At 36.5% G+C, this 27,142-nt stretch overlaps 1 protein-coding gene, 2 long non-coding RNA genes and 1 pseudogene across 4 annotated transcripts; 3 read left to right on the top strand and 1 right to left on the bottom strand.

Moving 5' to 3' along the window:
• The first annotated feature begins 486 nt into the window (after positions 1-486).
• LOC146936900 (uncharacterized) lies at positions 487-2,787 on the top strand. The gene is made up of 2 exons (XR_015033215.1): positions 487-857; positions 2,619-2,787. It is a non-coding gene; the product is annotated as an uncharacterized LOC146936900 (long non-coding RNA).
• A 3,446-nt stretch (positions 2,788-6,233) lies between these two features.
• Positions 6,234-8,833, top strand: LOC146936899 (uncharacterized). Its single transcript, XR_015030780.1, has 2 exons — positions 6,234-6,903; positions 8,665-8,833. It is a non-coding gene; the product is annotated as an uncharacterized LOC146936899 (long non-coding RNA).
• An 11,683-nt stretch (positions 8,834-20,516) lies between these two features.
• LOC146936898 (RNA polymerase sigma factor sigD, chloroplastic-like) lies at positions 20,517-21,920 on the top strand. The gene is made up of 2 exons (XM_085751460.1): positions 20,517-21,137; positions 21,254-21,920. Exons 1-2 carry the CDS (start codon positions 20,952-20,954, stop codon positions 21,368-21,370), a joined length of 303 nt encoding a protein of 100 aa, XP_085607586.1. The 5' UTR covers positions 20,517-20,951; the 3' UTR covers positions 21,371-21,920.
• LOC146936897 (putative disease resistance RPP13-like protein 1 pseudogene) lies at positions 21,818-26,829 on the bottom strand (annotated as a pseudogene). Its single transcript, XR_015030777.1, has 2 exons — positions 22,780-26,829; positions 21,818-22,116 (listed from the first exon to the last, which is right to left on the bottom strand). The product of XR_015030777.1 is annotated as a putative disease resistance RPP13-like protein 1 pseudogene (transcript).
• Positions 26,830-27,142: the final 313 nt, after the last annotated feature.

Here is a 27,142-nt window from a genome sequence, read left to right as displayed (position 1 = left end):
GTTGCCGGATTGAACAAATTATGATGTTTAGACTATTTATGAGACTTTTATGATGAGGCCTTGGTGCCAAAGACTATTTTTATTGTAATATCCCGCCTGTCAGTATCGATATTTTAACCAGACGATCGTGCCAGAGGATTAAAGTTTAAGGAAAGTAAGTGTAATGGGAAATATTTATTATGAGATGTCAGCTTATTATGGATTAAGTATCCGTGTCGGATTTAACACGTTTAAAGGCAAGGGCATAATGGTAATTTCTCGAGAAAGGATATTTAAGTGTTTTTGGGCAAGATATTTTCATTATTCTTATCCTTTTCTCTCTCTAGGTTTGGGAAACAACTCTCTCTTCCTTCTCTCTTCTTTCTCACGTCATCCTTCTCTCTTTTCTACCATAAATCTTTCCAAAGCTTCTTCCTTTCATGGCAAGTTTCTAAGTTAGGTTCCCTCATGATCTTTTGAGCTTAAGAAGACTTGGATTTTGTTTGATCTCTCTCTTTATTTCCCCTCTCAAGAAAATATTCAATCTAGGGTTTGGTTATTATTAAGAAGTTATGGTTTTAGATTGTTGGATGGAACTTATGTTGAATATGTTTCATGGAATTGGTGAACTAAGCAAGAACAAGAATGGATTGGAATGGAAGTTTGAGTTGACTTGGAAGCAAGAGTTAAGGTTTGATTCTTGGTGAGGTAAAAGATGATTCAAGTATGGCTTCTTAATGGTCAAGGATCAAGATGATTAGGTTTCAAGGAAGAACAACAAGTTTGAGTGGTTTGAGCAAAGGAATCAAGTGGGTTAAAGCTAGGGTTTTGGGCTTGGTTGAGCTTGTGATTTGATGATGCTTCAAGAACTTCATTAGGTGAGTTCCTTAGATAGCTTACCACCCTTGGTTTATGTGTTTCATTCATGTAAGGAAACTATATGAATTTTAGGGTTTAAAGTATAAGTTAGTTGCCCCTTTTCTTACCATGCTTGTCATACTTGTATACACTTGTTCCATGACTGTTTTTATAGGTTCCTAATGATCCTAAGAGTCACATAGCACTTGGAGATGCTTGGTTTGAGGTTTTTAAGTCAAAAATATCAATTTTGAAGTTGCAGGACTGTCACAGCTCGCCACGGCGAGCAAATGGCTCGCGAGGCGAGCTAGGAGGTCGAACAGGGGGTCCTGCTCGCCCCCAACTCGCCATGGCGAGTAGGAGCTCGCCTCCCACACCAATTTACTCGCCTAGGCGAGCTACACAGTGGGGAAACCCATTGTTTGTTCGCCTCAGGTCGTTTCGGCGTTTCGCGAGCGGTTTTTCTTGTGCAGTCTTTTTAAGAGAAATAAACCCCTCAAACCAAGGTCCTAATTGTTAAGCTTTGAAAGGAGACTTTCTTTTAAATGAACCAAGTGTTTGGCAAGTATGGTAAAGCATGGTAAGCGAGAGTATGAAGGTTGATTCGGGTAGCAAGATAATCTTTAAGGAAAGGGAAGAACTAGAGCCTCGGTATAGTTATCGAGAACTAGAATAGTTAGAAAGAATAGAATGCTTTGCATTAGTAATATGCTTGATAGACGCGAGGTAATGAGAGTATTATCTTCGCATAGAAGCAAGTGCCATACGAGTATGGCAAGACGTGAATTGATTTTATATCCATTCACAAAGTAAGTTGAGCAAGCATATAGTTACCTCTAGTGGGATCGTCTAGGGATCCGTGGTAAAGAGTTAGCATGTTTAAGTTAATTTTCATGCATAAGACTAAGACTTTTAAGAAATAAAGAGTGTCATGTCTCTTGTTATCCAAATTGGATCCAAGGGGTTCCCCAATGGGAATGGTTAAGCCGCAAGGGAGCCGCATTTCACTAAGTTAAGGTGTCGTGTCTTTTGTATTCCTTCCAAGGTTGGGTACAAAAGGTTCTCCAAGGAGAATGGGGTAAGCCGTAAGGGACCCGCACGTTCACTAAGGGAGTCCGGTGCGCTCTTGCTAAGCATATCACCGGTAGTAAGGGATTATCTTCCGGGGTTGCTCCACTCGGGACTAATCCATAAAATGAACTCAGATAAGTTGTTCGTTACACGCTAACATAACCAATGAAGCTAACTATGCATATCTATTATACATGTTTATGTTATGTCATAGAGCTTTGACGTAGATCGTCAAGAACAAGTAGAGACTTGGCGTAGTTCGTCAAGAAGTAGTAAAATAGCAAGAATCACTTAGGTGATAAGAGATGACATGTTGTAGATACAACATATTAAGCAAGTAGAAGCAATTAAAGAAAGATATGCCGACGACGATCTTAGGTTACCCCTAATCGTCCGGATTAGAATCGTGTCATGATAGAGATATAAGAGAGCCTTGATGCTTAGAGTGTACTCTTGGCCATGCGGTTTTAGTTCCCCCTTCACCACCATGACACGTATAGCAGAGAAGCCTATAACAAGTTAAGAATATTAAGACGGACCTAGCAAGCACCGCCGTCTAAGAAATCAAGTCCCCACACACGTATAATCAACCGGCAGGTTGTATTGTAGACACATGGTGACCGTAGGTTTCCCCCGTGGTTGCCTATAGCCTAGGGTTAGGTGGAACTCACTGAGACATTATGTCTCATCCCAATCCTTATTTGTTTCAGATATCAGGATGGTTTAGCAAGCTAGTAGCCGGATGGATGTTTCAGCAAGTGTTCGTTCGTACAAGCTGCAGCATGGCATGGATGTTCAAGGATGCATGTGACATATTTTAGAAAATTGAGTTGTAATTTATTGTACGAACGCATTTGTTGTATATAATATTCATTCGAAGTTTTTATGTTGTAAATTTTTTTAATGTATCCAGTACTAAACTAATACACATGCTAGACTTTCTAGATACGTCTAGTATGGGTGTTACATTTGGTATCAGAGCAGGTCGATTCAGACCGTGCCTTGGGTCATTAAGTTACAACAAAAGTAGTGGGACCATTGGGTTCTGGGTAAATGTTCTAGTGTTGTTGTTAGTTGAGCCTGATCAACTCAATTTAGCATTCGACGATTAGAATGGATGCCTGAGAGCTGAATAGGACCCTGGAGGAACGAAGTATGTGATGAAGATGCACCGGAAAGTGTGAACTCAGAAGTAAGAACTCGGAATGAGTATTAGTAAGAAGTTGATCGTGCCAGTAGGTGGCCGGTGAACTAAGTAAGTAAGAAGTATTTGTATTCCAGAACGTCAGCGCAAGACTTTAAGATAAGGAGAAGTCGACGTATGTTGACGGAGTTAGTAAGCTCTCAAGAAGTGGTTATGTGATAAAATTAAAATTCTGTATGCTCAGAGTGGAGAAGGTTCTAGTGTTCGGAAGATTGTGTTAAACAACACGAAGAGAGGGAAGCTACTCGTAGCGGAAGAAGCTAAGAATTTAAGCGAGAATTTTATGTCATCAGGACTGATGCATTAATTTCCAACGTACCGAACATTGTATCGAATTAGGTTGATGCTTGCCATGCATAGATGATAATTGTAAGTAAAATATTTTTCCAGAGAATTGAACTGAAGAAACTCGCCAATAGCAAACCGTTAATTCATCTCCAGGGTTTCGTTGACTATTGGAGGGTTGTTTTCATAATATTTTTCATGCAACGAAAACCTTTTTATAACATCAAGTAACAAATGCACATCACATTCTAAGGTTTCCATAGGAAAAGGCATGGGTAACCATTAACGAAGTCGGTTCAGTTTAAGGTAACTTGGGAAGTTAATGTATCAAGAGTTAAGGATGAGCTTAACCTAAGAGTTTAAAGGTTCCGGTATGTGGAATGGACATCACGGATTAGAAAGCTTGAAGCAAGATGTTAAGTAGTGTGAAATCACAAGGTTCACGTTTTTGTGGAACAAAGAGTATTCCTCGAATCTATGTTTTGTTTAATTGACTTGCTAAGGCTCGTTACGATGTTAAAACGTAAAGTTTATATGATTTTAGAAAGATATATGCATATGGGTGATTGAAGTTGACATTTTCGAAATTTAAAATAAAATTTTGTAGGTACCGATTTGTTATGACTCGTGTAAAGTGGGCTAAACTCACTAGAACCAAGATTCGACGACACACATGTGTTATCAACTCGTTCTGTGGTTTTAGAGTAACAAATGGGGCCTAGGTTCAGTATATGTTTATATAGTGTGGAATCGTCAACGTCCATGACCCATGTGCTAGTTTATAAAATTTTCGTTAGAAGGAGGACTAACGAGCAAGCATAAGAATGATTAAGCAAAATATAGTATGCGAGAATACTAAGATACAATGATAGATATTTAAGGAAGGTATGTCAAAGTGCAAGATGAGTCTACTAAGGGAATTTGAGGTACGTACGGAAACAAGTTTAAGTAGGATATGTATATATCAGAAGGTGAATCCAATTGGTAAGAACGTGAAGTCTATTTTCGAGTAAAGTATTATGAGTATACGATAAGTTGATCGTGAGTTTAATCTTGCAAACAAAGGGTAGGGCAAGGTTGCAGAGTTCAAGAAGTTAGTAATGTAATGATAGAAGAAGGGCGAATTACATTCGTCTCAACAGATTAGAGTATTGGTTGAAGCCAACCAGTGGGAATCAGAGTAGCGCGACGGAAGTTAATCAGTAAAATTGTTGACAATAACTATGGAATTTAGTAGTAAGAATCTTCGCGAAGAATGTACAAGTTGGTAATACAGTTTTAGTAAAGAAAGTGCTACGAGACGAACGAGAGGAACTCTCATTATGATAAGTAAGTATTGATGCTTTTACCGTCAGTGATGAGTAAGGTAAAAGTTTAAAGGATGTATCTTCACTTAAGCAAGACAAGAAAGACTAGAGTTACCATAGGTGAAATAATCGGATTGCCTGATTGATGAGGTTGAATGTGTTGAGGAGCTATTGGTTAGTCAGGAAAGGATATGATCTACCATAAGAAAATACGGTTCACGAGATATGCACGAAGAAGTACATACCCTCATATACCCTACTTGTAAGTGATAACGATACTTGCCAGAATAAAGTTAAATTTTGATTCTGTGACTTTTAAAGTTAAGATTGGTATTAAGGAACTTGGGAACGAGGTTTGTTTTAAAAACATGACATTGTACATTGTTGAAACTGAGGAGGCATGTCGTGAGCGAGTAAGCTCACTTAGGGCGTGCAGACTTCAGAGCCAACTTGTCATAGGCAAGTTTGGGACGGGTTGTAAAACCTTTTTCATAATATAGAGACTCGTCCTGAGGTTCTGCGGTATCATTACAAACTCGGATTTAAAATGAGATTTTCTTTTAGTTAAGTAAATGTTTGTTCCAAGGACCTATGTACCAAAGTTTAGAAATTTTTTTTGAAGCAAAATGCTAGAATCAGTATCGTTATTAACTAACAAGAAGCGGTACTTGAAGGAATGGGAATACTATGGGGATGAGATTTTAAGAGGGAACGGCAAAGTCCTTATGATATCAATATAATACGAGATTTATGGATTATTGCTTAAAAAGTTCAAGTGTAAGTGCAAAAGGGATTTAGTAGAAGATTTTAAGAGTATGTAATCCGCAAGACTGGTAAATAGATTGTCAGATGAATCGACGTAATGGATTTCATTTCTTCATGACAAGTTAGAAAGGTTTTTGAAGAGCTTGAAAGAGTTAAGAGATTTGTATAATCATCGAGATAAGTAACATAAGTAAGAGATATAAATCGCAAGCTGCGGTAAGAAAGATTATGTATGCATAGTAAGATGTAAGAAAGCACTGCAGGGCAAACCTGGACTCCGGTAGGACCCCAGTATAAAGGCAAATCCTGAGTGTTTTAGTTCGTGAAAGGTTAATTACGTGAATGGTTATGCTAAACCGATGAGATAGGGAATAGAGGCAACTAATCCACATGTGGCAAAAAGTGTGTTTTAAACACAATGTTCTAAGATGGTTCTATGATTTTGAGAAAGATATTAAGGTTGAGGAGATCACATTCATTATGCGTATACAGAAGGAGGGTGAGTTACGTATTTTGACGAGGAAGGTATGCTTCGAACTCTGTGAAGTGAGTATAATCAGACCTTATGTAATTAGAGTTAGAGAAGGTAGGTCGCAGTTGCGAGGATTGGTAGTTGGTTTCTAAATTTCGAGGACGAAATTTTTTTTAAGGGGGGTAGAATGTAATATCCCGCCTGTCAGTATCGATATTTTAACCAGACGATCGTGCCAGAGGATTAAAGTTTAAGGAAAGTAAGTGTAATGGGAAATATTTATTATGAGATGTCAGCTTATTATGGATTAAGTATCCGTGTCGGATTTAACACGTTTAAAGGCAAGGGCATAATGGTAATTTCTCGAGAAAGGATATTTAAGTGTTTTTGGGCAAGATATTTTCATTATTCTTATCCTTTTCTCTCTCTAGGTTTGGGAAACAACTCTCTCTTCCTTCTCTCTTCTTTCTCACGCCATCCTTCTCTCTTTTCTACCATAAATCTTTCCAAAGCTTCTTCCTTTCATGGCAAGTTTCTAAGTTAGGTTCCCTCATGATCTTTTGAGCTTAAGAAGACTTGGATTTTGTTTGATCTCTCTCTTTATTTCCCCTCTCAAGAAAATATTCAATCTAGGGTTTGGTTATTATTAAGAAGTTATGGTTTTAGATTGTTGGATGGAACTTATGTTGAATATGTTTCATGGAATTGGTGAACTAAGCAAGAACAAGAATGGATTGGAATGGAAGTTTGAGTTGACTTGGAAGCAAGAGTTAAGGTTTGATTCTTGGTGAGGTAAAAGATGATTCAAGTATGGCTTCTTAATGGTCAAGGATCAAGATGATTAGGTTTCAAGGAAGAACAACAAGTTTGAGTGGTTTGAGCAAAGGAATCAAGTGGGTTAAAGCTAGGGTTTTGGGCTTGGTTGAGCTTGTGATTTGATGATGCTTCAAGAACTTCATTAGGTGAGTTCCTTAGATAGCTTACCACCCTTGGTTTATGTGTTTCATTCATGTAAGGAAACTATATGAATTTTAGGGTTTAAAGTATAAGTTAGTTGCCCCTTTTCTTACCATGCTTGTCATACTTGTATACACTTGTTCCATGACTGTTTTTATAGGTTCCTAATGATCCTAAGAGTCACATAGCACTTGGAGATGCTTGGTTTGAGGTTTTTAAGTCAAAAATATCAATTTTGAAGTTGCAGGACTGTCACAGCTCGCCACGGCGAGCAAATGGCTCGCGAGGCGAGCTAGGAGGTCGAACAGGGGGTCCTGCTCGCCCCCAACTCGCCATGGCGAGTAGGAGCTCGCCTCCCACACCAATTTACTCGCCTAGGCGAGCTACACAGTGGGGAAACCCATTGTTTGTTCGCCTCAGGTCGTTTCGGCGTTTCGCGAGCGGTTTTTCTTGTGCAGTCTTTTTAAGAGAAATAAACCCCTCAAACCAAGGTCCTAATTGTTAAGCTTTGAAAGGAGACTTTCTTTTAAATGAACCAAGTGTTTGGCAAGTATGGTAAAGCATGGTAAGCGAGAGTATGAAGGTTGATTCGGGTAGCAAGATAATCTTTAAGGAAAGGGAAGAACTAGAGCCTCGGTATAGTTATCGAGAACTAGAATAGTTAGAAAGAATAGAATGCTTTGCATTAGTAATATGCTTGATAGACGCGAGGTAATGAGAGTATTATCTTCGCATAGAAGCAAGTGCCATACGAGTATGGCAAGACGTGAATTGATTTTATATCCATTCACAAAGTAAGTTGAGCAAGCATATAGTTACCTCTAGTGGGATCGTCTAGGGATCCGTGGTAAAGAGTTAGCATGTTTAAGTTAATTTTCATGCATAAGACTAAGACTTTTAAGAAATAAAGAGTGTCATGTCTCTTGTTATCCAAATTGGATCCAAGGGGTTCCCCAAGGGGAATGGTTAAGCCGCAAGGGAGCCGCATTTCACTAAGTTAAGGTGTCGTGTCTTTTGTATTCCTTCCAAGGTTGGGTACAAAAGGTTCTCCAAGGAGAATGGGGTAAGCCGTAAGGGACCCGCACGTTCACTAAGGGAGTCCGGTGCGCTCTTGCTAAGCATATCACCGGTAGTAAGGGATTATCTTCCGGGGTTGCTCCACTCGGGATTAATCCATAAAATGAACTCAGATAAGTTGTTCGTTACACGCTAACATAACCAATGAAGCTAACTATGCATATCTATTATACATGTTTATGTTATGTCATAGAGCCTTGACGTAGATCGTCAAGAACAAGTAGAGACTTGGCGTAGTTCGTCAAGAAGTAGTAAAATAGCAAGAATCACTTAGGTGATAAGAGATGACATGTTGTAGATACAACATATTAAGCAAGTAGAAGCAATTAAAGAAAGATATGCCGACGACGATCTTAGGTTACCCCTAATCGTCCGGATTAGAATCGTGTCATGATAGAGATATAAGAGAGCCTTGATGCTTAGAGTGTACTCTTGGCCATGCGGTTTTAGTTCCCCCTTCACCGCCATGACACGTATAGCAGAGAAGCCTATAACAAGTTAAGAATATTAAGACGGACCTAGCAAGCACCGCCGTCTAAGAAATCAAGTCCCCACACACGTATAATCAACCGGCAGGTTGTATTGTAGACACATGGTGACCGTAGGTTTCCCCCGTGGTTGCCTATAGCCTAGGGTTAGGTGGAACTCACTGAGACATTATGTCTCATCCCAATCCTTATTTGTTTCAGATATCAGGATGGTTTAGCAAGCTAGTAGCCGGATGGATGTTTCAGCAAGTGTTCGTTCGTACAAGCTGCAGCATGGCATGGATGTTCAAGGATGCATGTGACATATTTTAGAAAATTGAGTTGTAATTTATTGTACGAACGCATTTGTTGTATATAATATTCATTCGAAGTTTTTATGTTGTAAATTTTTTTAATGTATCCAGTACTAAACTAATACACATGCTAGACTTTCTAGATACGTCTAGTATGGGTGTTACATTTATGATGTTGAACTAATTCCGCTGCAAAGTTTAGAAATACTTATGTTGAATGAATTTTTGAAGGATAAATTATTATTTATTCAGTTTGAGATTTTTATGAAATGTGACATTCCGTTAAAGATGTTAAACTCTGATTTTATTTAAGAAATTTTTATGTTGGGAAAACGGGGTGTTACACTTTGGACACAAACTCTTGAATCTAGAGCTAGAGTAGCAATCTATCTTAGGTTATATCATTCTTGACAAGTTTGTTAATCTTTGATAATCACCATAATCAAGAGTTTAATGCTTTCAGATACTTAATCAGGCTGGACACGGTCGATTAATTTATCCGATCGACTTTGTTATCGTTTAAGGGATTTGGACACGAATGTTTAAACGATACCTTAGAGTTAATTATATCACTTTGGACACGAAGGATAGTTTAGAATTGATTGTGATAATATTGTTAATAAAGCTATAATTTGTATGGATCGTTAGGTTATGTGTGATGCTTGGTTAAGGAACTCTACTCCTAACAAGTTTCAATCCTTATTAATCTCATCTTTTACTTTTTACAATTTAGTTTAGCTAATTACAATTCAAACAAACAAGTACTTTTAATACTTTGAATGATAATTGATGTTGAAATGTCCTTGATAACACACTATTCCCTGTGGAGACGATACACAAATACTTATCTTGTTTGATGCAAAAACACACTTCATCAATGCTACAAAACATCATGTGAGTTCTTAGATAGAACATACCTATGGGTTTATGTGCTTAATTTTGCAAGGAAAACATGAATTAAGTTAAATTTAGAAAAATAAGAATTTTAGTACCCTAGCCTTGATCTTGTTTTGTTCATGTTAAAACTACCATGAAAGATGTTTTATAATGATATTTAAGTTGCTGGATGTTCATAGTGCATTGCATGATCGATTTGGACGAGTTTTGGATCAAAATTGCAAATTTTGTACCACAGACCTGAAGAAAGTCGCTATTAGCGAAATATTTCGCTAATAGCGAAATTCTTCAGGCAGAAACCCAGAAAAAGTTGCTGATAGCGAAATTCTCTGGAAGGGCCAGCATGCTTTTGGCCTGTTGGTCCATTCCAGGGTTGGTGGTGCATTCTGAGGCTTTTCTTTCATCGTTTTATAACTTTGTAACCCCAAAACAACATCTAGGCAATGCACATAACATCAAATGATCCTTGAATCAAGAATCATGGTAATCTTGGCATGTACATCAAGAAAGGCGCAAGAGAGTTTAAGCCGATTATTCGGGTAGTAAGCACTAAGAAAGGGAAGGAAAGTAGAGCCTTGACATAGCTTGTCAAGAACTAGAATATTTAGTAAAGAATAGAATGCTATGCATTAGTGTTATGTTTGATGAGACGCGGAGTGATATAGAATATTATCTTCGCATAGGAGCTAAGTGTCATACGAGTATGGCAAGATGTGAATTGATTAGATATCTCTTCACAAAGTAAGATAAACAAGCAATAAGTTTATCTCTAGTTGGATCGTTTAAGGATCCGAGGTATAAGAGATAGCATGTTTATGTTTAACTTTCATGCATGCATAAGACCAAGATTTTAATAAGAGTGTCATGTCTCTTGTAATCCTTCCAAGGTTGGATTCAAGGGGTTCCCCAAGGGGAATGGTTAAGCCGAAAGGGAGCCGTATGTCACTAAGTTAAGGTGCCGTGTCTTTTGTATTCCTTCCAAGGTTGGATATAAAAGGTTCTCCCAGGGGAACGGGGTAAGCCATAAGGGACCCGCACGTCACTAAGGGAGTCTGGTGCGCTCTTGCTAAGCATTTCACCGGTAGTAAGGGATTAACTTCCGGGGTTACTCGTAAGATAACAAGAATCACTATTTGTAATAAGATATGATATGTTGTTAGATACAATATATTCATGGAAGTAGAAGCAAGTAAAGAAAGTTATGCTGATGACGATCTTAGGTTTTCCCTAATCGTCCGGTTCAGAGTCGTGTCATGATAGTAGTAGATGATAGCCTCGATACGTTGAGCGTATTCTTGGCAATGCGGTTTTAGATTCTCCTTGACCGCCATGACACGTAGTAGAAGTGAAGCCTATAACAAGTTAAGATAAGACTATGACGGCTCTAGTATCCACGACCGTCTAAGTATGCAAGTCCCCACACACGTATAATCAACCTCCAGGTTGTATTGTAGACACGTGGTGACCGTAGGTTTCCCCCGTGGTTACCTATAGCCTAGGGTTAGGTAGAACTCACTGAGACATTATGTCTCATCCCAATCCTTATTTGTTTCTGATAAACAGGTTGGATGGCAAGCGAGTAGCCGAATGAATGTTTCAACAAGTGTCCGTTCGTAACCGATGCAGGAGGATATGGTTATGCAAGGACACATTTACTATGTTTTAGAAAAGTTGAGTTGTATTATTATTGTACGAACGCACATTGTTGTATATGATATTCATTTGAAGTATTTATGTTGTAAATTTTTAATGTATCTAATACTATATTAACGCGCATGCTTGGCTTTCTAGATATGTCTAGTATGGTTGTTACATTTACTTACAGAAGTATGCTATGATAATCCTAAAGCACGACAGCCATGATCCTCCATCAGTGGGATTCTAATTTATTGTGAATCAAAAGGAAAATAGATATAGAGTCAACTATCAAAGAATTAATATATATATATATATATATATATATATATATATATAGAGGGTGTATCAAATGAGAGGAGTAGATACAATGAGAGGGTGAGAGGAATTAATTTGGACTGTTGGATCTAAATCAACGGCTCGGATCAAAATGCTCTTTCAAAAGGGTCAAGTAGTGCAACTTATACCTTTCATCTTCTATCTTTCGTCGTTCTCTCTCCTTCAGGAGTAATTTCTACCGTTTCTTTCTTTGTCTCTTCTTCCTTTCATGGTTTTAATTTCACCTTTTTGTAAAAAAAAATCAATATCACCATCATAAATTGTTCCAGACCCCAATCGTCACAGAAAACGGGTTGCTATAAAATTAAATCTTGAAAAAGGGTTTGGGGTGATTCTAATTTGTTCAGAATCAGATTCAATAGACAATTTGATGATGCCCCAAAATTATTTTAGTGTCACAAATTTGGAAAACGTGATTGTGCTTGCTCCTAATTCTTCCATGCTGGAGACCCCTTGCTTGTTCAACACCAAATTGGATTAAAATTAACATAACTTGAATGTCGTGAGTTATTTTTTGACAAGCATAAATACCAGATCAAATATAAGTTAAATACCCCTTATTTTAAAGCTCATTCCAATCTTCTGGCTTTGGTAGGTTATCTTTTTTAGCTTAATTTTATTTGCACCAAAAAACTGTCATTTTGTTAAACAAAGTAAAAAGCATATACATGAATGGGTTTGTTTGAAATATATTAAGAAGACCAATCTTCAGCAACGATACAAAAAAGGTAGAAGGAGAAGATGCAAAGGAGATGAGAGGTATGAAAGAAAGACCAATCTTCAGACCCTTTTTTTGGTAAGAAAGAACAAAAAATCGCTAAAGAAAAGGAAGAAGGAGAAGATGCAAAGGAGAAGAGAGGTGAAAGAATTGGGTATTGGGTGCCATTACAAAAATTGAGTATTACCGTAAAGATTAATCTACGGGTCACAATTTAACCCTCTCATCTCTCACAATAAAAGCCCTCTCACTTGATATGCCCTATATATATATATATATATATATATATATATATATATATATATATATATATATATATATATATATATATATATATATATATATATATACACACATTAAATAAATAATTGTGTAGAACATAATTTCCTAACACCTAATTCATCTATGTTGAATTCATGGGATTGAAAACTAAAGGTGAATTCATTGTGAGCAATACGTATCAAATTAATACGTAGTTTGACCGAAAACAATTCAGTTGCTAGCCAGTGGGTACTTAGAATCATCCTTTGTTCCTTTGATATATCCTTCAGTAGGTTTAATTCTTTTTAATTATCCTGCATTCAATTTGAGATATCCTTCAATTTTGGGTCATTAGAGGTGAACAAACCGACAGGTTTTCTAAAAAAAAGACCACATTTATTGAGTTCTTGGTGTTTATCTCTACCACATCAATAAAACAAGGGTTAATAGGTCTTTTACCCCCTATAATATAGGTCATTTCCGGTTTTACACCCTGTAATTTTTTTATTTTTATTTTCCCCTGTAAAATTTTTTTGTTTTGATTTACCCCCCTAATAGGCCAAACAAAAACGAAAATTTCTTTGAAAAAAAAATAAAACTGGTTTTTGTTTGGCCTATTAGGGGGTAAATCAAAACAAATTTTTTTTACAGGGGTAAAAAACAAATAATTTACAGGGTGTAAAACCGGAAATGACCTATATTACAGGGGGTAAAGACCTATTAACCCATAAAACAACATAATGCATGTGGCTATGAAAAGCAAAAATAGGGTAAAAAAGGGTTAATAGTGATTTACCCCCTGTAATATAGGTCATTTCTGGTTTTCCCCCTGTAAAATTTTCTTTTTGGATTCCGTCCTTGTAATTTGAAGTTTTTTGGTTTTGGACTTTTATGAATTGGGCTAATAGTGTTTTACCCCCTGTAATATGTGTCATTTCCGGTTTTAACCCTTTTTTAGTAATGAACCTGTAGCTTTGGAGAAAATGGATAAAGGAATGTGTGACAACGGCGACGACTTCAATTTTAGTAAATGGCAGCCCTACAAAAGAGTTTCCTATGCAAAGGGGTTTACATCAAGGAGACCCTCTTTCTCCGTTTTTGTTTTTGCTAGCAGCAGAGGGGATGAATGTTTTGATGTCTTCGGCGGTGGGGAATAATTTGTTTACAGGATACACGGTTGGTACTTCTAATCCGGCCGTTGTGTCTCATTTACAATTTGCGGATGACACATTGTTACTAGGTACAAAAAGCCGGGCCAACGTGCGTGCCTTGCGAGCGGTGTTGACTTTGTTTGCGGAAATGTCTGGATTGAAGGTAAATTTTAATAAAAGTATGCTGGTTGGAGTTAATATTGCGGAGTCTTGGCCGAATGAGGCAGCCTCAATTTTAAACTGTAAAGTGGGCAAGATCCCGTTTTTTTATTTGGGTCTCTCTATTGGAGGTAATTCGACTCGGTTAGTATTCTGGGATCTAGTGTTGCATACTATTAAGTCTAGATTGTCAGGGTGGCAGAGTCGCTTTCTCTCTTTTGGTGGCCGACTGGTCCTCTTAAAATCTGTCTTAACATCGCTTCCTGTTGTTTTATCTTGGTTTTCGGGTGTCAAACATTGATTACGTTTGAACCTTTTTAACCTTTGATATCTCATTTTTTCTTGGGAAGGGAAAAATAAGAAAAACCCTTGAGAATCGAGGTCCGGGAGTTGTTTTAGCTACGGGAAGGTGTTAGGCACCCATAACGACTATAGTATCCTATAGGAACCGTCTTTACTTTCTACGCGCGCGCTTTATTTTTAAATGCTATTTGAAAAGTGATATTTACACCTAAGAGCTTACTAAGTCAAGAATTGGAGGGAGAAGAAAGTGTTTGAATTTTTATTTTATTTGAATTGAAGGAATATTGTTTCCTTGCCTACGTACCCTTTTAAGGGATCAAATCCACCGAAGTTCTCTTCCAAAAAATGTTTTTTGTTTTTGTTGGTTAATTTTAAGTTTGAAAATTGGAATTTGAAGAATGAGAGAGAGAGGCCTCAAGGGCATAAGATTGTGAAATTGTGAGGTTGAATTAGTTATTTTGCAAAAAGGTCTAAGTATGATCAAGAATTTGTTAAGATTTTTGTTTAAGAAAATAAAAGGAAAATTCAATGGGATTTGATCCCAAGGTTTATTTAGAAAATGATTTGAGTGACGTTGTTCATATTTCTTTGAAAAAAAGATTTTTGGCTAAGTTTTAAAGTTCCTAGACATACATCTAAACATACATTCCCTAAACATACATCTAAGGCATGCATACCCTAAACATACATCTAAAGTATCTATGTGATGTGTGTGCATGTGTCGGTGCTTGTGTCGGTGTACATTATTAGAGTCCATTGTCCTTTACATCATGCCCTAATTACATGCTATGGTCTTGAAAGAATTTAAAATTGCACAAAAGTAAAGTACAAAAATTCCTAAGTGTTACATTCTAATTTTTGCATGAATTTTGAAATAAAGACCAAGAATAGAAGATGGAGGATGAGATGCTTTATGGATGAATGAAACATGAAGTGAAATGGTTAGTAAAAATAAGGCATAAAATGATAGAAAGATAGGCAAGGAAATACTAAACAAAGAATAGCAAAAATAACAAGAATAAAGTGTCAAAGTGTAGTAAAAATTCACCATAACCTCTCAATATGCACATGACCTATAATTCTCCTATCATAACAATTTTCAAAGGCTTCATTGCATTATGAGTGTGAGAATTATAGGGCATATTCAAGTCAAGGATCATGATATATTTTTAGGCACACTTGGCACTTTATTTTCACATACTAACATTTACATGACTTGTAAAGCAAGTAACTAACAAATTGCATTCACAAACAGTACCAAATACACTAAGCTAGGGACAAACATATCACAAAGTTGATTCATTAAGTATCAATCATCATGAGATCAAGTGTTGGAATCAAACTATACAAAAAAAAAAAAAAACTTCACACATGTTGACAAAAAACACCAAAACATCACAAACAAGATCACCTATATTTTCTATCCATTTTGACCATGTAGAATCATCACAAAATGTCACACATACTTCAAGAAACACATGGGAATTATTTTTGGCAATTTTCACAAAGTTTTTAATGAAAAAAGAACATATTGAACTAACAAAGGGCACAAATATTTTCACCTATTTCTCAAATCAACATTGACATATAAAAACATCAAAAAACAACTAGAAACATCAAGAAATACACTGGTAATTTTTTTGGAATTTTTACAAGAAAATTAAAAAACATAAGGGTTCAGATAGCAAATATATGGGTGTATATAGCAAAAAACACAGGAAAAACGAAGGAAATAACCCAAGCCCAAAGGAAAATGGATCCTGGATCATCCAAACGCACCAGGGACGTTGGATTGATCCAGTTCCTGAAACCCTAGATCAGACGGTGCAAACACAAGGTTCAGGAGTGAACCAGACTGGTTCAGGTGAACCGGTCTGGTTCACACTCCTTTAAATACTTAGGAGGCCGGTCCAATCTCATTCTTCACCTCTCTTTCTCTCTCTTCTCTCAAATCTAGTGAGAGAAGCTCTCACTTCTCTCTAAAATTCCGTCGTCTTCTCCGACGAGCACAACGGTGCAGGTACGGTGGCCCGCCGGTGGCGCCGCCGTACCTGAGTGTTTTTCTGAAAATTTTAACACCGTTATGTTCGTCTTTGCCTCCTCTTTATGATTCTAAAACTGATTTTTTGAAACGAGGCTTTGATAGGAGCAGATCTACGCTTGAATCCTTCGGTTTCTAGGTTTTCGAATCTCTTCGTAACTTCTTGAAATGAAACCCTAATCTACACTATTTTCTTCACTGATGATGATTATGAGCCTGGATTTACGAAATAAACGGTGAATCTTTGAAGATTTACATTTTTAGGGTTTCGTTTAGAAGTTTTTCGAATCTTTTCAAAGTTCTTCTTCGATTCACCGTTTATTTGTGTTTGTGGATCTTCGTTGAGCTTTTGCGATGAAAAACGAAGAAGTTTTGAGGAATACCTGGTTTTAATTCGGAGATTCGAACAAAAGATCCTTGCGAGTGCTTCTGGTAAGTTCTTGAACTGAAAATAAATCAGTTATTCTCTTCTTCTTCTTCACTGATGTGATTCTGCTTCGATTCCCTCTTCTTCTCACCTCCCCGAACTGTGATCGTACGAATTCTTCGAATTCGTGCTTGAATTGCAGTTTCTAAAGTTCGATGATGATGATTCAGTGGTGAATCTCTGAGAACTGTGAAGAAATTGCTTCAATTTGAGCTTAATTGGATTCTGGTAAAGTTAGGGTTTGATGAATGTTCTTCATGTTCTTGGTTATTTCTGGATTTTGATCTAACTGCCAAGAGAGAGAAAGTGGCTACGTGTTTGTATGATGTGGCTTCTGATTATTGATTGATTCTTTCTGACACTTGTGATGAGTTGGCTTGTATTTATAGGCCAACTTGTGATTTCTGATCCAATGAACATACGACACCTGTGCTTGGACTTGAGAAATTTGGCCTTGCTGAGTTTTTGCTTTGAGGACCTCTTTGCAATTTTTTGAAAATTTGGGACCAATCTGTAAATTTGAAAAAAAGGACTGGACTGCAAACTTTTGGACTAAAGGACTTAACCGTAAATTAAAAAAAAAACTTAAAGGACTGAAATAAAGGAAATGGACCAAAATGCAAAATAAAAAAAGACTTTAGGGACTAAAATGCAATTATTAGGAACTTGAGGACTAAAATGAAAATTAAAAATAAAATTGAACTAAAATTGGGAAATGGAAAATAACGTAAAGTGAAACCAATAATAAAAAAAACACAAAATGGACTAAAATGAACCAATTACTTAAATGAGGTACTTCAAAGTAACCTCTCTCTGTCGAAATTTTGTGTGAAATGACTAAAATGCTCCTAGGGACTAAAATGACTCAAAATGTCTCAGATGCAATTTTAAAATGGTTTTTAACAGGGAATTAAGGCGAGAGTTTATACAGACTAAATGAAAAGACTCATAGACAAGTTTTAGGGATTTAAACAGAGTTTTAACACAGGAAATGACTAAAATGCCCCTTGGGGCTAAACTGACTCAAAATGACTTCAACTGTGATTTTTTTTTTAAATGGATTTTAGCCTGGGATTGAAACAAAGACTTATTCAGACCAATTGGAAAGATTCAAACAATTTTCAAAGGACTAAAATGAATTTGAATGCAGGAAATGACTAAAATACCCTTTTTCATGAATTTTGCAAATAACATTGAAATAAGATGCAGAGGAAGGTGCAATTGATCAAGGACAAATTCAAGTGACTTGAAATGCAAGAAAAGAAGAATTGAGCTAGTATTTTTAGGTCCAAAATTAGGGTATAACAGCTGTCTATGCTCTTTCTTTCTTCAAAGCTCTGTCAGGTATAATCTCTATCATTGAATCTCTTTTTAATAATTTTTTTTAGGGAGGGAGTGAGGATAACAGGAAAATTTCCTGGATTGCTTGGAGCTCGGTTTGTTTACGAAAGGAGTATGGAGGGTTGGGGGTGAGACATTTAAGGGAATTTAATAATGCTTTATTAGGAAAGTGGTGCTGGATATGTTGTTGGATAGAGAGGGATTTTGGCATAGGGTGTTGGTGGCGCGGTATGGTGAGGAGGCAGGGAGGTTGGAGGTCGGGGGCCGGAGTGGTTCTTTTTGGTGGAGGGAGGTAGCGAAGAATAGGGACGGGATATGTGACATTGATGGGGGTTGGTTTGCAGAGAGGGTGACGAAGGGGGTGGGTGATGGCACTAGTACCTTCTTTTGGTATGATAGGTGGTTAGGAGATGTGCCGTTACGTACTCGGTTTAGTTGCCTTTTTGATTTATCGAATAATAAACTTTGTACGGTGGCTGAGATGTTTTCTCTAGGATGGGAGGAAGGGGGAGTGGCGTGGAGATGGAGGAGGAGGTTGTGGGCTTGGGAGGAGGTGTTGGTAGAGGAGTGTGGGAATCTTCTTAATAATATTGTTTTGCAGACTGATATTTCTGATAGGTGACAGTGGAACCCAGACATCCAAAGGGGTTACACTGTGAGCGGTGTTTATCATATTCTGACTTCTCCAAACAACACTACAGCGGGAGGCATGAATGATTTTGTTTGGCATAAGCAGGTTCCCTTGAAGGTTTCCATCTTTGTGTGGCGGTTGATTCGGGACAGGTTGCCAACAAAGACTAATCTTGTTAGAAGAGGTATGCTCCATGCCGAGTTAGCGGAGTGTGGTGCTGGTTGTGGTCACGACGAATCAGCGTTACATTTGTTCCTTCATTGTGACAGTTTCGGTCCTCTATGGGGGCACGTCAGATCGTGGATTGGTGTTTCAGGTGTCGATCCTAATGATATCTGTCAGCATTTCTTCCAGTTTATTCATTGTTCAAGTTATTCAAGGATGCACAGATCTTTCCTTCAGCTAGTGTGGTTACTTTGTGTTTGGGTGGTTTGGAATGAACGAAACAACATAATATTTAATAATACGCAAACCACCATAGAACAATTATTAGAAAAGGCTAATAATGCCTCGTTTGTGAATGGCACTCAGATGTGGTGGTCGGACCCTATGTTATGTCTGGGTATCGACTGACCGTACTTTTGTAAATATTATGTGACTGTTCTTTTTTGGGGTAGCCCTTTAGTACATCTTGTGCTAAGGTGGTTTCTTACCCGGTGTTAATATATTCCATTTTGATGTCTTCAAAAAAAAAAGTAACCACAACGAATGACATGAAAAAAAAATTGATTGACGGATGACTTAGTAAATCATTCTTGTAAAAATTAAATTTTTCCTCTAAAAAAAGATATTTTGATTTTTTTCTCGCAAAAGGAATTAGTCAAATTTTGATTCAATATTAAATTTTGACAGAATCAGTTGAATCAAGCACAACCTAAAGATACATGTTATAGCAGAATCAATTGAATCAATCACATGGATATTGTACCTAAACAATAATGAAAACAACAATAAAAAAGAACTATCACAAACAAATGGTATTCACTACCTTTTCATAATTAAAAATCAACAAATAATAGAAAACTGGAATCCATGGATAAAAAAAAAAAAGTCCAATGAAAATGGATGATTATCGTGATACACGACATGAAAAGAAACTTATACAAACAATGCAAATAAAAAAAGTCAGACCTTAGTTAACTGGGTTAATGAAAGAGATTACTAAAAGAAGGTATAAGAGTTTGGGAGGCCGCTACAAAATATTGATCAATTTAACATTAACATATACATTATATAGTAAAATTTGGATTGGATATTTGAAATTAGGGATTGGGGGAAATGAACAATTTGAATTTGATAATGTATAATAATTGTTTTCAATTTGTTTTAAATGTCAGAGTTGAAAATGAATAGCTTTATTTTGAATTTATTTGATTTGATATCAGATTAATTTGATGTTACGTTTGACCTTGCTTAATTTCAGGTGATTTTGCATTAAAACTGAATGATTGCTAAGGCAGTGCATTTAAACAAATTTGATATTTTATTGAGAGGCTATGCATCCAATGATCCAACGGTTTTGATTTGCTATAACAATATAGAAAATCATTAATTGTATATTAGGCCATAAGATTGCCATGTGTACTTGAGAATCTCATTAGTCGTTTATCTCATTCCACAATGTGCACATATATCATATTCTCTTCGTTGGCAGATGATACCATCTCAAGTTACAACGAGCACTAAACTCATAGGCTGCATTATTTCTTTGTTGAAACAAACTGTAATGATCTTAAATTACTATGAGTATTTAACTCACATGTTACATTATCTCTTCGTTGCAGAGAACAATTTTCCATCATAACACTAACAATATCAATGAAAACGTTCAAAACAAAGAACATGACACCAAATGAAAAATTCAGTCACAGTTATAATTGCAATTTATTTCAAAGATTTCGCAATTTCAAACCAATACTAACTCACAATAATTATATATTCAGCGTAGAAAACTAAACATAATTGTCGAGGCAAGAAAAACATTTAAAATAAATATGGTTCCCCCATTAAAATATTATTAAAAATGGTGACCAAGTAAATTAACCACTGACAACTATAAAAGATCAACTTTGTCCATAGCAATGCTTTTCAAAATGACTACCGGAGCAATTTCCATCGAATCTAAACATCATACAATAGTTTCACCTGTTAAGGAATTATTGTTATTTGTTTTGATCAATAAACTGTCTTACTATGCAATACTTCTATGGTAGTCTACTACAAGATTTAAGAAGTAGACTGTTTATTATGAATGTTTGGTTAGTTTCTTATATATAGGGAGAAAAGTATGGAATGGTTGCAAAAATCGCAGAGGCTAACAATGTCTTAAGACGAAGACTGAGGCGGAAGCCGACATATAATGAAATTGCTGAGGTTCTCAATGTGAATGTTTCAACTGTAAAACTTGTTTCTGAAAGAAGTAGACAACCAATTTCATTGGACAGAGCTATCGCTGATCAAAGCAACTTAATACTGAAGGTTCGATAATTTCATTTGTATTTTATACGAAGAACTACACATTCTTATTCTTATTATATATGAAAAACTACAAATTCTTAGCTATTAGTCATAATCTTTACTATGATATAATGCAGGAGATTATACCAGGATCTGAAATGATTCCGGAGAAGATGGTTGAGAGGCAGCTGGTGAAGCAAGGGGTTGTGAAGCTTCTTAACACACTTAACAAGAGAGAAGAAGAGATAGTATGATTATACTTTGGACTCAATGGAGAGAATCTGACAGATTCATGGCATTGCATTGTCAAAATTGCAAACAAATTCACTTGTAGATAGTCTAAAGTTTTATGTTGTATAGAATTTTTTTTTTCTGATTAAGATTTATGAATAGGAACATAAAATGAAATAGACGATATATCCATGAGATACGAGTTTGACTTTGTAGCATTTATAGGACGTATTTTAAATTCCATGACACAATTGTGAAACTCGTATCTATCATTGAGATACGAGTTTGATACGACTTGAAATAGAAACAAGTAATCTGATATGACTTGAAAAGTATTACAGAAAAGTCCCAAACTAATTAATAGTTGTAGAAAAAACTAGTTGATAAGTACAATATGTTTATTGAATGCATCAATCTTTATTATGTCACTCAAACAAGTTGCTAATATTAAGAACCAAAAACAACATGGATTCTAAGAAATTCTCAGCGCTTCAACATTTATGAATCTACAAAGTTGAAAAATATACAAAGTTGTTAAGAAATATATAAGAAAATTACAAACCCTGCTGTGATAGTATTGAAGAATATACAAAGTTGAAGTCAAATGATAAGAAAATATATAAGTAATACTAGCTAAGTAAATCCAATCATGATGCATTTGGCTCCTCTAAAACAAGCTTACAAGAAGAATCATGAATTCAAAATCTTTTCCCACTTTTGTCTTCATTTCATCAAGTGAGCTGATTTTCATCCATTTATCAGGCTTATTCTGAAAAGAAAGCACAAAATATAAAATATTGAGTAACAGCTCAATCAATAAAATGCTAAAAAGCTAACACTAACAGTTTCAATGGAATGATTCAGGAAGTGAAATTTCTTTAACTATATATTTCAAGAAATTTGGTACAAGAAAACAATGATCAAATTCCATTTAGAATCCAGTTAACATTGAGAGACCATCAAATCTCATACAGAGAATACATGTCTATAACAATATACTTTGTGCACCACAGAAATATTATAAAAAGATTAGTTAATATTATTTAAATTATCGATTAAAAGATTGGTTAAATCTCATTAAAATAGGAACATGAACAATCCACAGAAATAAAAAAAATATTGGACATTATAAAACATCTTATTTTGACCTCAGATAAAAACTACTGTGTATTTTGACCTCAGATAAAAACTACTGTGTATTTTTTCTACCAATTTTACCCTTCACTTAATTATATATCTTACCATTTTATCGTTCTTTGCCGATAAATACAAAAAGACAGGATTCGTTATTAATCAATCTACTTCCATTTTGTTCCATTAATTTATTGATGTTTCATTCTGAACAAAATAAGAAAGCAGTGGGCCAAAGCTTTTCTTACCACTAGTAATTAAAAAAAAAAACACACACCCATGAGATGATTTGAAAACGTACCTGAAAACGGGAACACAACTTGTCCTCATATTGTGACTTGGTAGTTTATATCTATGACAGGGATGTGAGAAATTTTGGACCAATGTTCCTTCCTTTTATACCTTTCTTCTAACAATGGACAATCCCCAATGACCAGATTCTTAAGAGAGTCAGGGAGGCTGTCTTCTGGTAATGACTTGAGCTTTTTACAATCATACAATCCAAGTGATTTCAGTGAGGAAGGGAGGCAACTTTCTGGCAATGACTGAAGCTGTTTACAATCCCAAAAACAGAGATGTTGGAGAGAGGAGAGGTGTCGAAGCCCATTTCCATCAAACGACTTCGCTTCAGAGAGATACCTGATATATAGAGACACAAGGGAGATGGGTAGCAACCACTCCTTCATCAAGGTGTTAAATATATCATCACCCTTTCCAATAATCAATCTTGAAAGAGCGGTCAGATCTTGGAGACCCCATTCCGTAACCGGCGGTGTTGTTTTTTGGGACCGAATATCAATTGATTGTAATTTTGGAGGTAGACTAACTCCTTCACAAAATGATAACTCCTGACAATCCAAGGCCAACTCTTCAAGAGCCGTGAGCGTGTTCATCTGAAGCTTGACTTCAAATAATTCAACTGAATCATGGGATTTGATTCTAAGTGATTCGAGGTTCGACGACCGAGTTGAATACCTTTCTAAATTATAAATCGAATCCAGACTCCTACAATACTGTATCGAAAGTGTTTGGAGGACAGGGAAACCATCAAGTGGGAAGGATGTAAGTGCATCACAGCTCCACCATAACTCAAGCCTCACAAGTGATGTGTAATTGCTCCACGTTTCAGGAGGAAGGAAGGATAAATTCTCACATTCTTGAATTTTAAGTGATTGCAATGAAGTGGGTAGACCACTTGAGGGAAATGCAGTGAGAGAAGAAAGAGAATAGAGTTCCAAGTGTGTAAGACAAGTGCTTCTCATAATCGATTTTGGCACAGCTAATAACTTAACACATTCACAAATAACTACTTCTTGCATCATACACGGAGAATCACTCTCAAGCAATGACAATTGTGTCCTTTCACCTAGTCTATTGATATTCAACTTTTTTATTGAAGACAACCAATGCAAAGTAGATGATGTTTCCAATAGATGAGAACAACCTGATATTTCAATTTCTTCTATGGAAGGAAGGTTGGTAGGCAAATGTCCCCTTAGTTCTGGACAATCATGTAACTTCATAGCTCTAAGTCTAGGAAAAGCAAATTTTATGCCTTCAAAGGGAATCCATTCATTCCAATTTGGCATGTTGACGAATTTTATACACTCAAGGGATGGAAATGGTTGGAAGGAAGAATTGGAGCCTTCTTCAATCTGCACATAATAGAACTCCAGGCCAATTGTCTCCAACATCTCCATACCACGTATTTCTAGGTCCTTGAGAGAAGGTAACTGCCCTAGGGGTGGAAGTGTCACACAATATTCACAATTACTTATACATATGGATACCATGTTTGAAAACGAAGAATTTCCCAACCAACTCGGAAAGCTTGTCCCACCATACAAGTTAATATTCAGGCTCTTCAGATTTATTGGTGGTTGCAACATATCAAGCACAACATTCACTTTTTGCGAGTCTTCACTTTGTTTTCCCCATATTAGCTCTAACTCCTCAATTTTCTCCTTGCTTTTCAGGTTGGCATCGTGTGCCTCGGTTGCATCAACAATATTATCCAGGTTCTTGATGGTAAGTTTTCCTTGTAGGTTTGGGAATTTCCTGAGCTCTTTGATACTTAACCCTACATGTCTCTTACCCACTAAAAATAGTGTGAGAGTTTGAAGGTTTTCTAGTCCCCCAATTTCCACAGGCAACTCACTTATGTTAGTCCCACTTATATCAAGGTGACGTAAACTGACTAAATTTCCAATATGTATTGGTAATTCAGTGAGAGCCTTACAGTTTGATAAAATCAAGGTCTGCAAATTGTAAAGGTTACATGTTGTATCAGGCAAGCTTTCGATGTTAGTGAAGGAGATATCTAGATACCGCAATTGCACCAAATTGCCAATTGAATCTGGTAATTTAGTGATGTTTGTATACCTCGATAGTGATAACACGCGCAGCCTTTTTTGTGATGGTAGAAAATCATCAACCACCTTGAAGGATAAGTAGTTGTAATTGTACGAACTGGAGTAAGTGGATAGAAAGCTTCGCAAGCATTTGAAATTGTATAATTTCTCAAACTTCATGAAAATGTCATAGAATTCGGGGTTATACGAGAAGTGACGAACATTTTTAGGGATGTCGCCATATTCAAGTCTACAACAACTTTTTGCTGATACGAATGTAGCTAAATCGTTGACAAGGTCATGCATGACAAACTTTTCTTCATGAGCATCATTGCTTAATTGTTGAATTAATGATCTTGATAACAATTCCGCAAAACAATCATCACCAAGGTCCTCCGCCGCATATTCGCCTTGAGAATAATCAAGGAAGCCTTCTACCATCCACAATAAAACCAATCTTTTCCTCTCAAGTGGGTAATCCTTTGGAAAAATAGAACAATAGGCGAAACATCTTTTCAAATGAGAAGGAAGATATTGATAACTCAAATGCAAAGCAGGCAAAATTTTATCATTTCGTATGTTCCATATGTCGCTGTTCAGGATTGAAGTCCACTCCTTCTCTACTACCTTTGAACGCATAAGTCCTCCAAGTGTTTTTGCAGCTATTGGCAATCCACCACATTTTTTCGCAATCTTCCTGCCAATCTCTTCTAGTTTTCGGTATATACCGTGATCACGGACCTTACTACCAAATGCATGTTTCGAGAGTAAAGACCAACAATCTTCATGAGATAGAGGTTCTAATTCATGAATAGGAAATGTGTGTGCCACCTCTGCAACTTTTTGTTGGCGCGTTGTTATAATCACCGAACTCCCGGGTTTTCCATCATTGAGTGGACCTACTAATTCAAGCCAATCACTGTAATCGTCATTCCACAAATCATCTAACACAAACAAAAATCTTTTCTCCCTCAAGTTCTTTTTCAATTCAACTCGAAGGATATCAAGATCATTGCTTTCCCAAACCTTTGAGCCAGCTGATGTTGTATTTCTAACAACAGATTCAAGGAGAGACTTGGTTACTCTAACAACATCAAAATCCTTTGATACACAAACCCAGGCTTTGAAATCAAAATGTTGTTCAACTTTTGCATCATTGTAAACAAGCTGTGCAAGGGTCGTTTTACCGACGCCCCCCATACCAACAATTGCAACAACACCTAAATTATTATTTCTGCTTGTGCCAATATCTGATACAAGCATATTGACGAGTCTATCTTTATCATCACTCCTACCCACAATGACAGATTCATCTAGCACTGAACTTGAAGGGGTTCTAGAAGAAACTCTACCACTTACAGTTCTTTGCAAGCCAAGTGTATCTTTCAGCTGGACAAAAGTTTGCAGTCTTTTACACATCTTCTCCATCTTGGAATTGATCTTTATAATTGAAGGCAGGTTCTGCAGCTGATCAACTGGTGTGCTCTCCACCGTGGACCTCAGGGCATGGTAGCTTATTAAGTCGAGCAAATCTTCAGAATCAAAGATTGCGTCTTTCAAGTCATCAAGCCATTGTTTGACAGGAAGATCATTGAACTGTTTATGCTCTGCATCAACCAGCACAGCTTGAAGAGCAAACAGTGTTGTTTTCAACTCAGCCAGTTGTGAGTAATTGAACTTTGTGTTTTTTATGAAACCACGAAACTCTGATGAGGTAAGCTTCTCTGCTATGGTTTGAATGGTAGCTGAGAGAAACGCACCTCCCACCAAAGCTGCAGCCATATCTGATTCGTAAAGTAAAGCAGCAAGGAAAAGTTTGAAATGAGATTGCAAGTAAGGAGCAAAGAAAGTTAATAGCTATGAAGATTCAAGGATAGTAGTAACTGCAATAGGACTGTTTTTCGATGTTTGGCCGTGCAGATAGTAAAGGTAGACCAAGGAGACTTTTTTGTTGGGGGTAAGAAACAAAATCGGAAAGCTGGAAAGCAAAGCTCGCCAATGGTAAGAAACAAAACACGGTTCAATTAAAAATTGCCATTGGCATTTGTGGATTTAAGTAAACAAATAAAAGAATATGGAAAAGAGTAAAAATTTGAGAAGATAGAGCCAACTTAATATACTTTTAAATCAAACATGCCGGCTCATGCATGTCATATTTTATGTGGAGTTAGGCCGGCAGTGTAAAATATGATATTTCATACAATTATTCACTAACTACTACAACCCAAGTCTTTGTATTATACCTTTTATTTTTATATGCTGATGTTAACTACTACAACCCAAGTCCTTGTATTATACCTTTTATTTTTATAT

The sequence above is a fragment of the Medicago sativa genome, chromosome 3, assembly GCF_051527215.1.
Source record: "Medicago sativa cultivar Bolivia chromosome 3, Bolivia_mono, whole genome shotgun sequence".
In the NCBI taxonomy this organism is placed as follows: domain Eukaryota; kingdom Viridiplantae; phylum Streptophyta; class Magnoliopsida; order Fabales; family Fabaceae; genus Medicago; species Medicago sativa.
The sequence above is the reverse complement of the archived record's forward strand: the minus strand, read 5'-3'. Positions and strand labels throughout refer to the sequence as shown.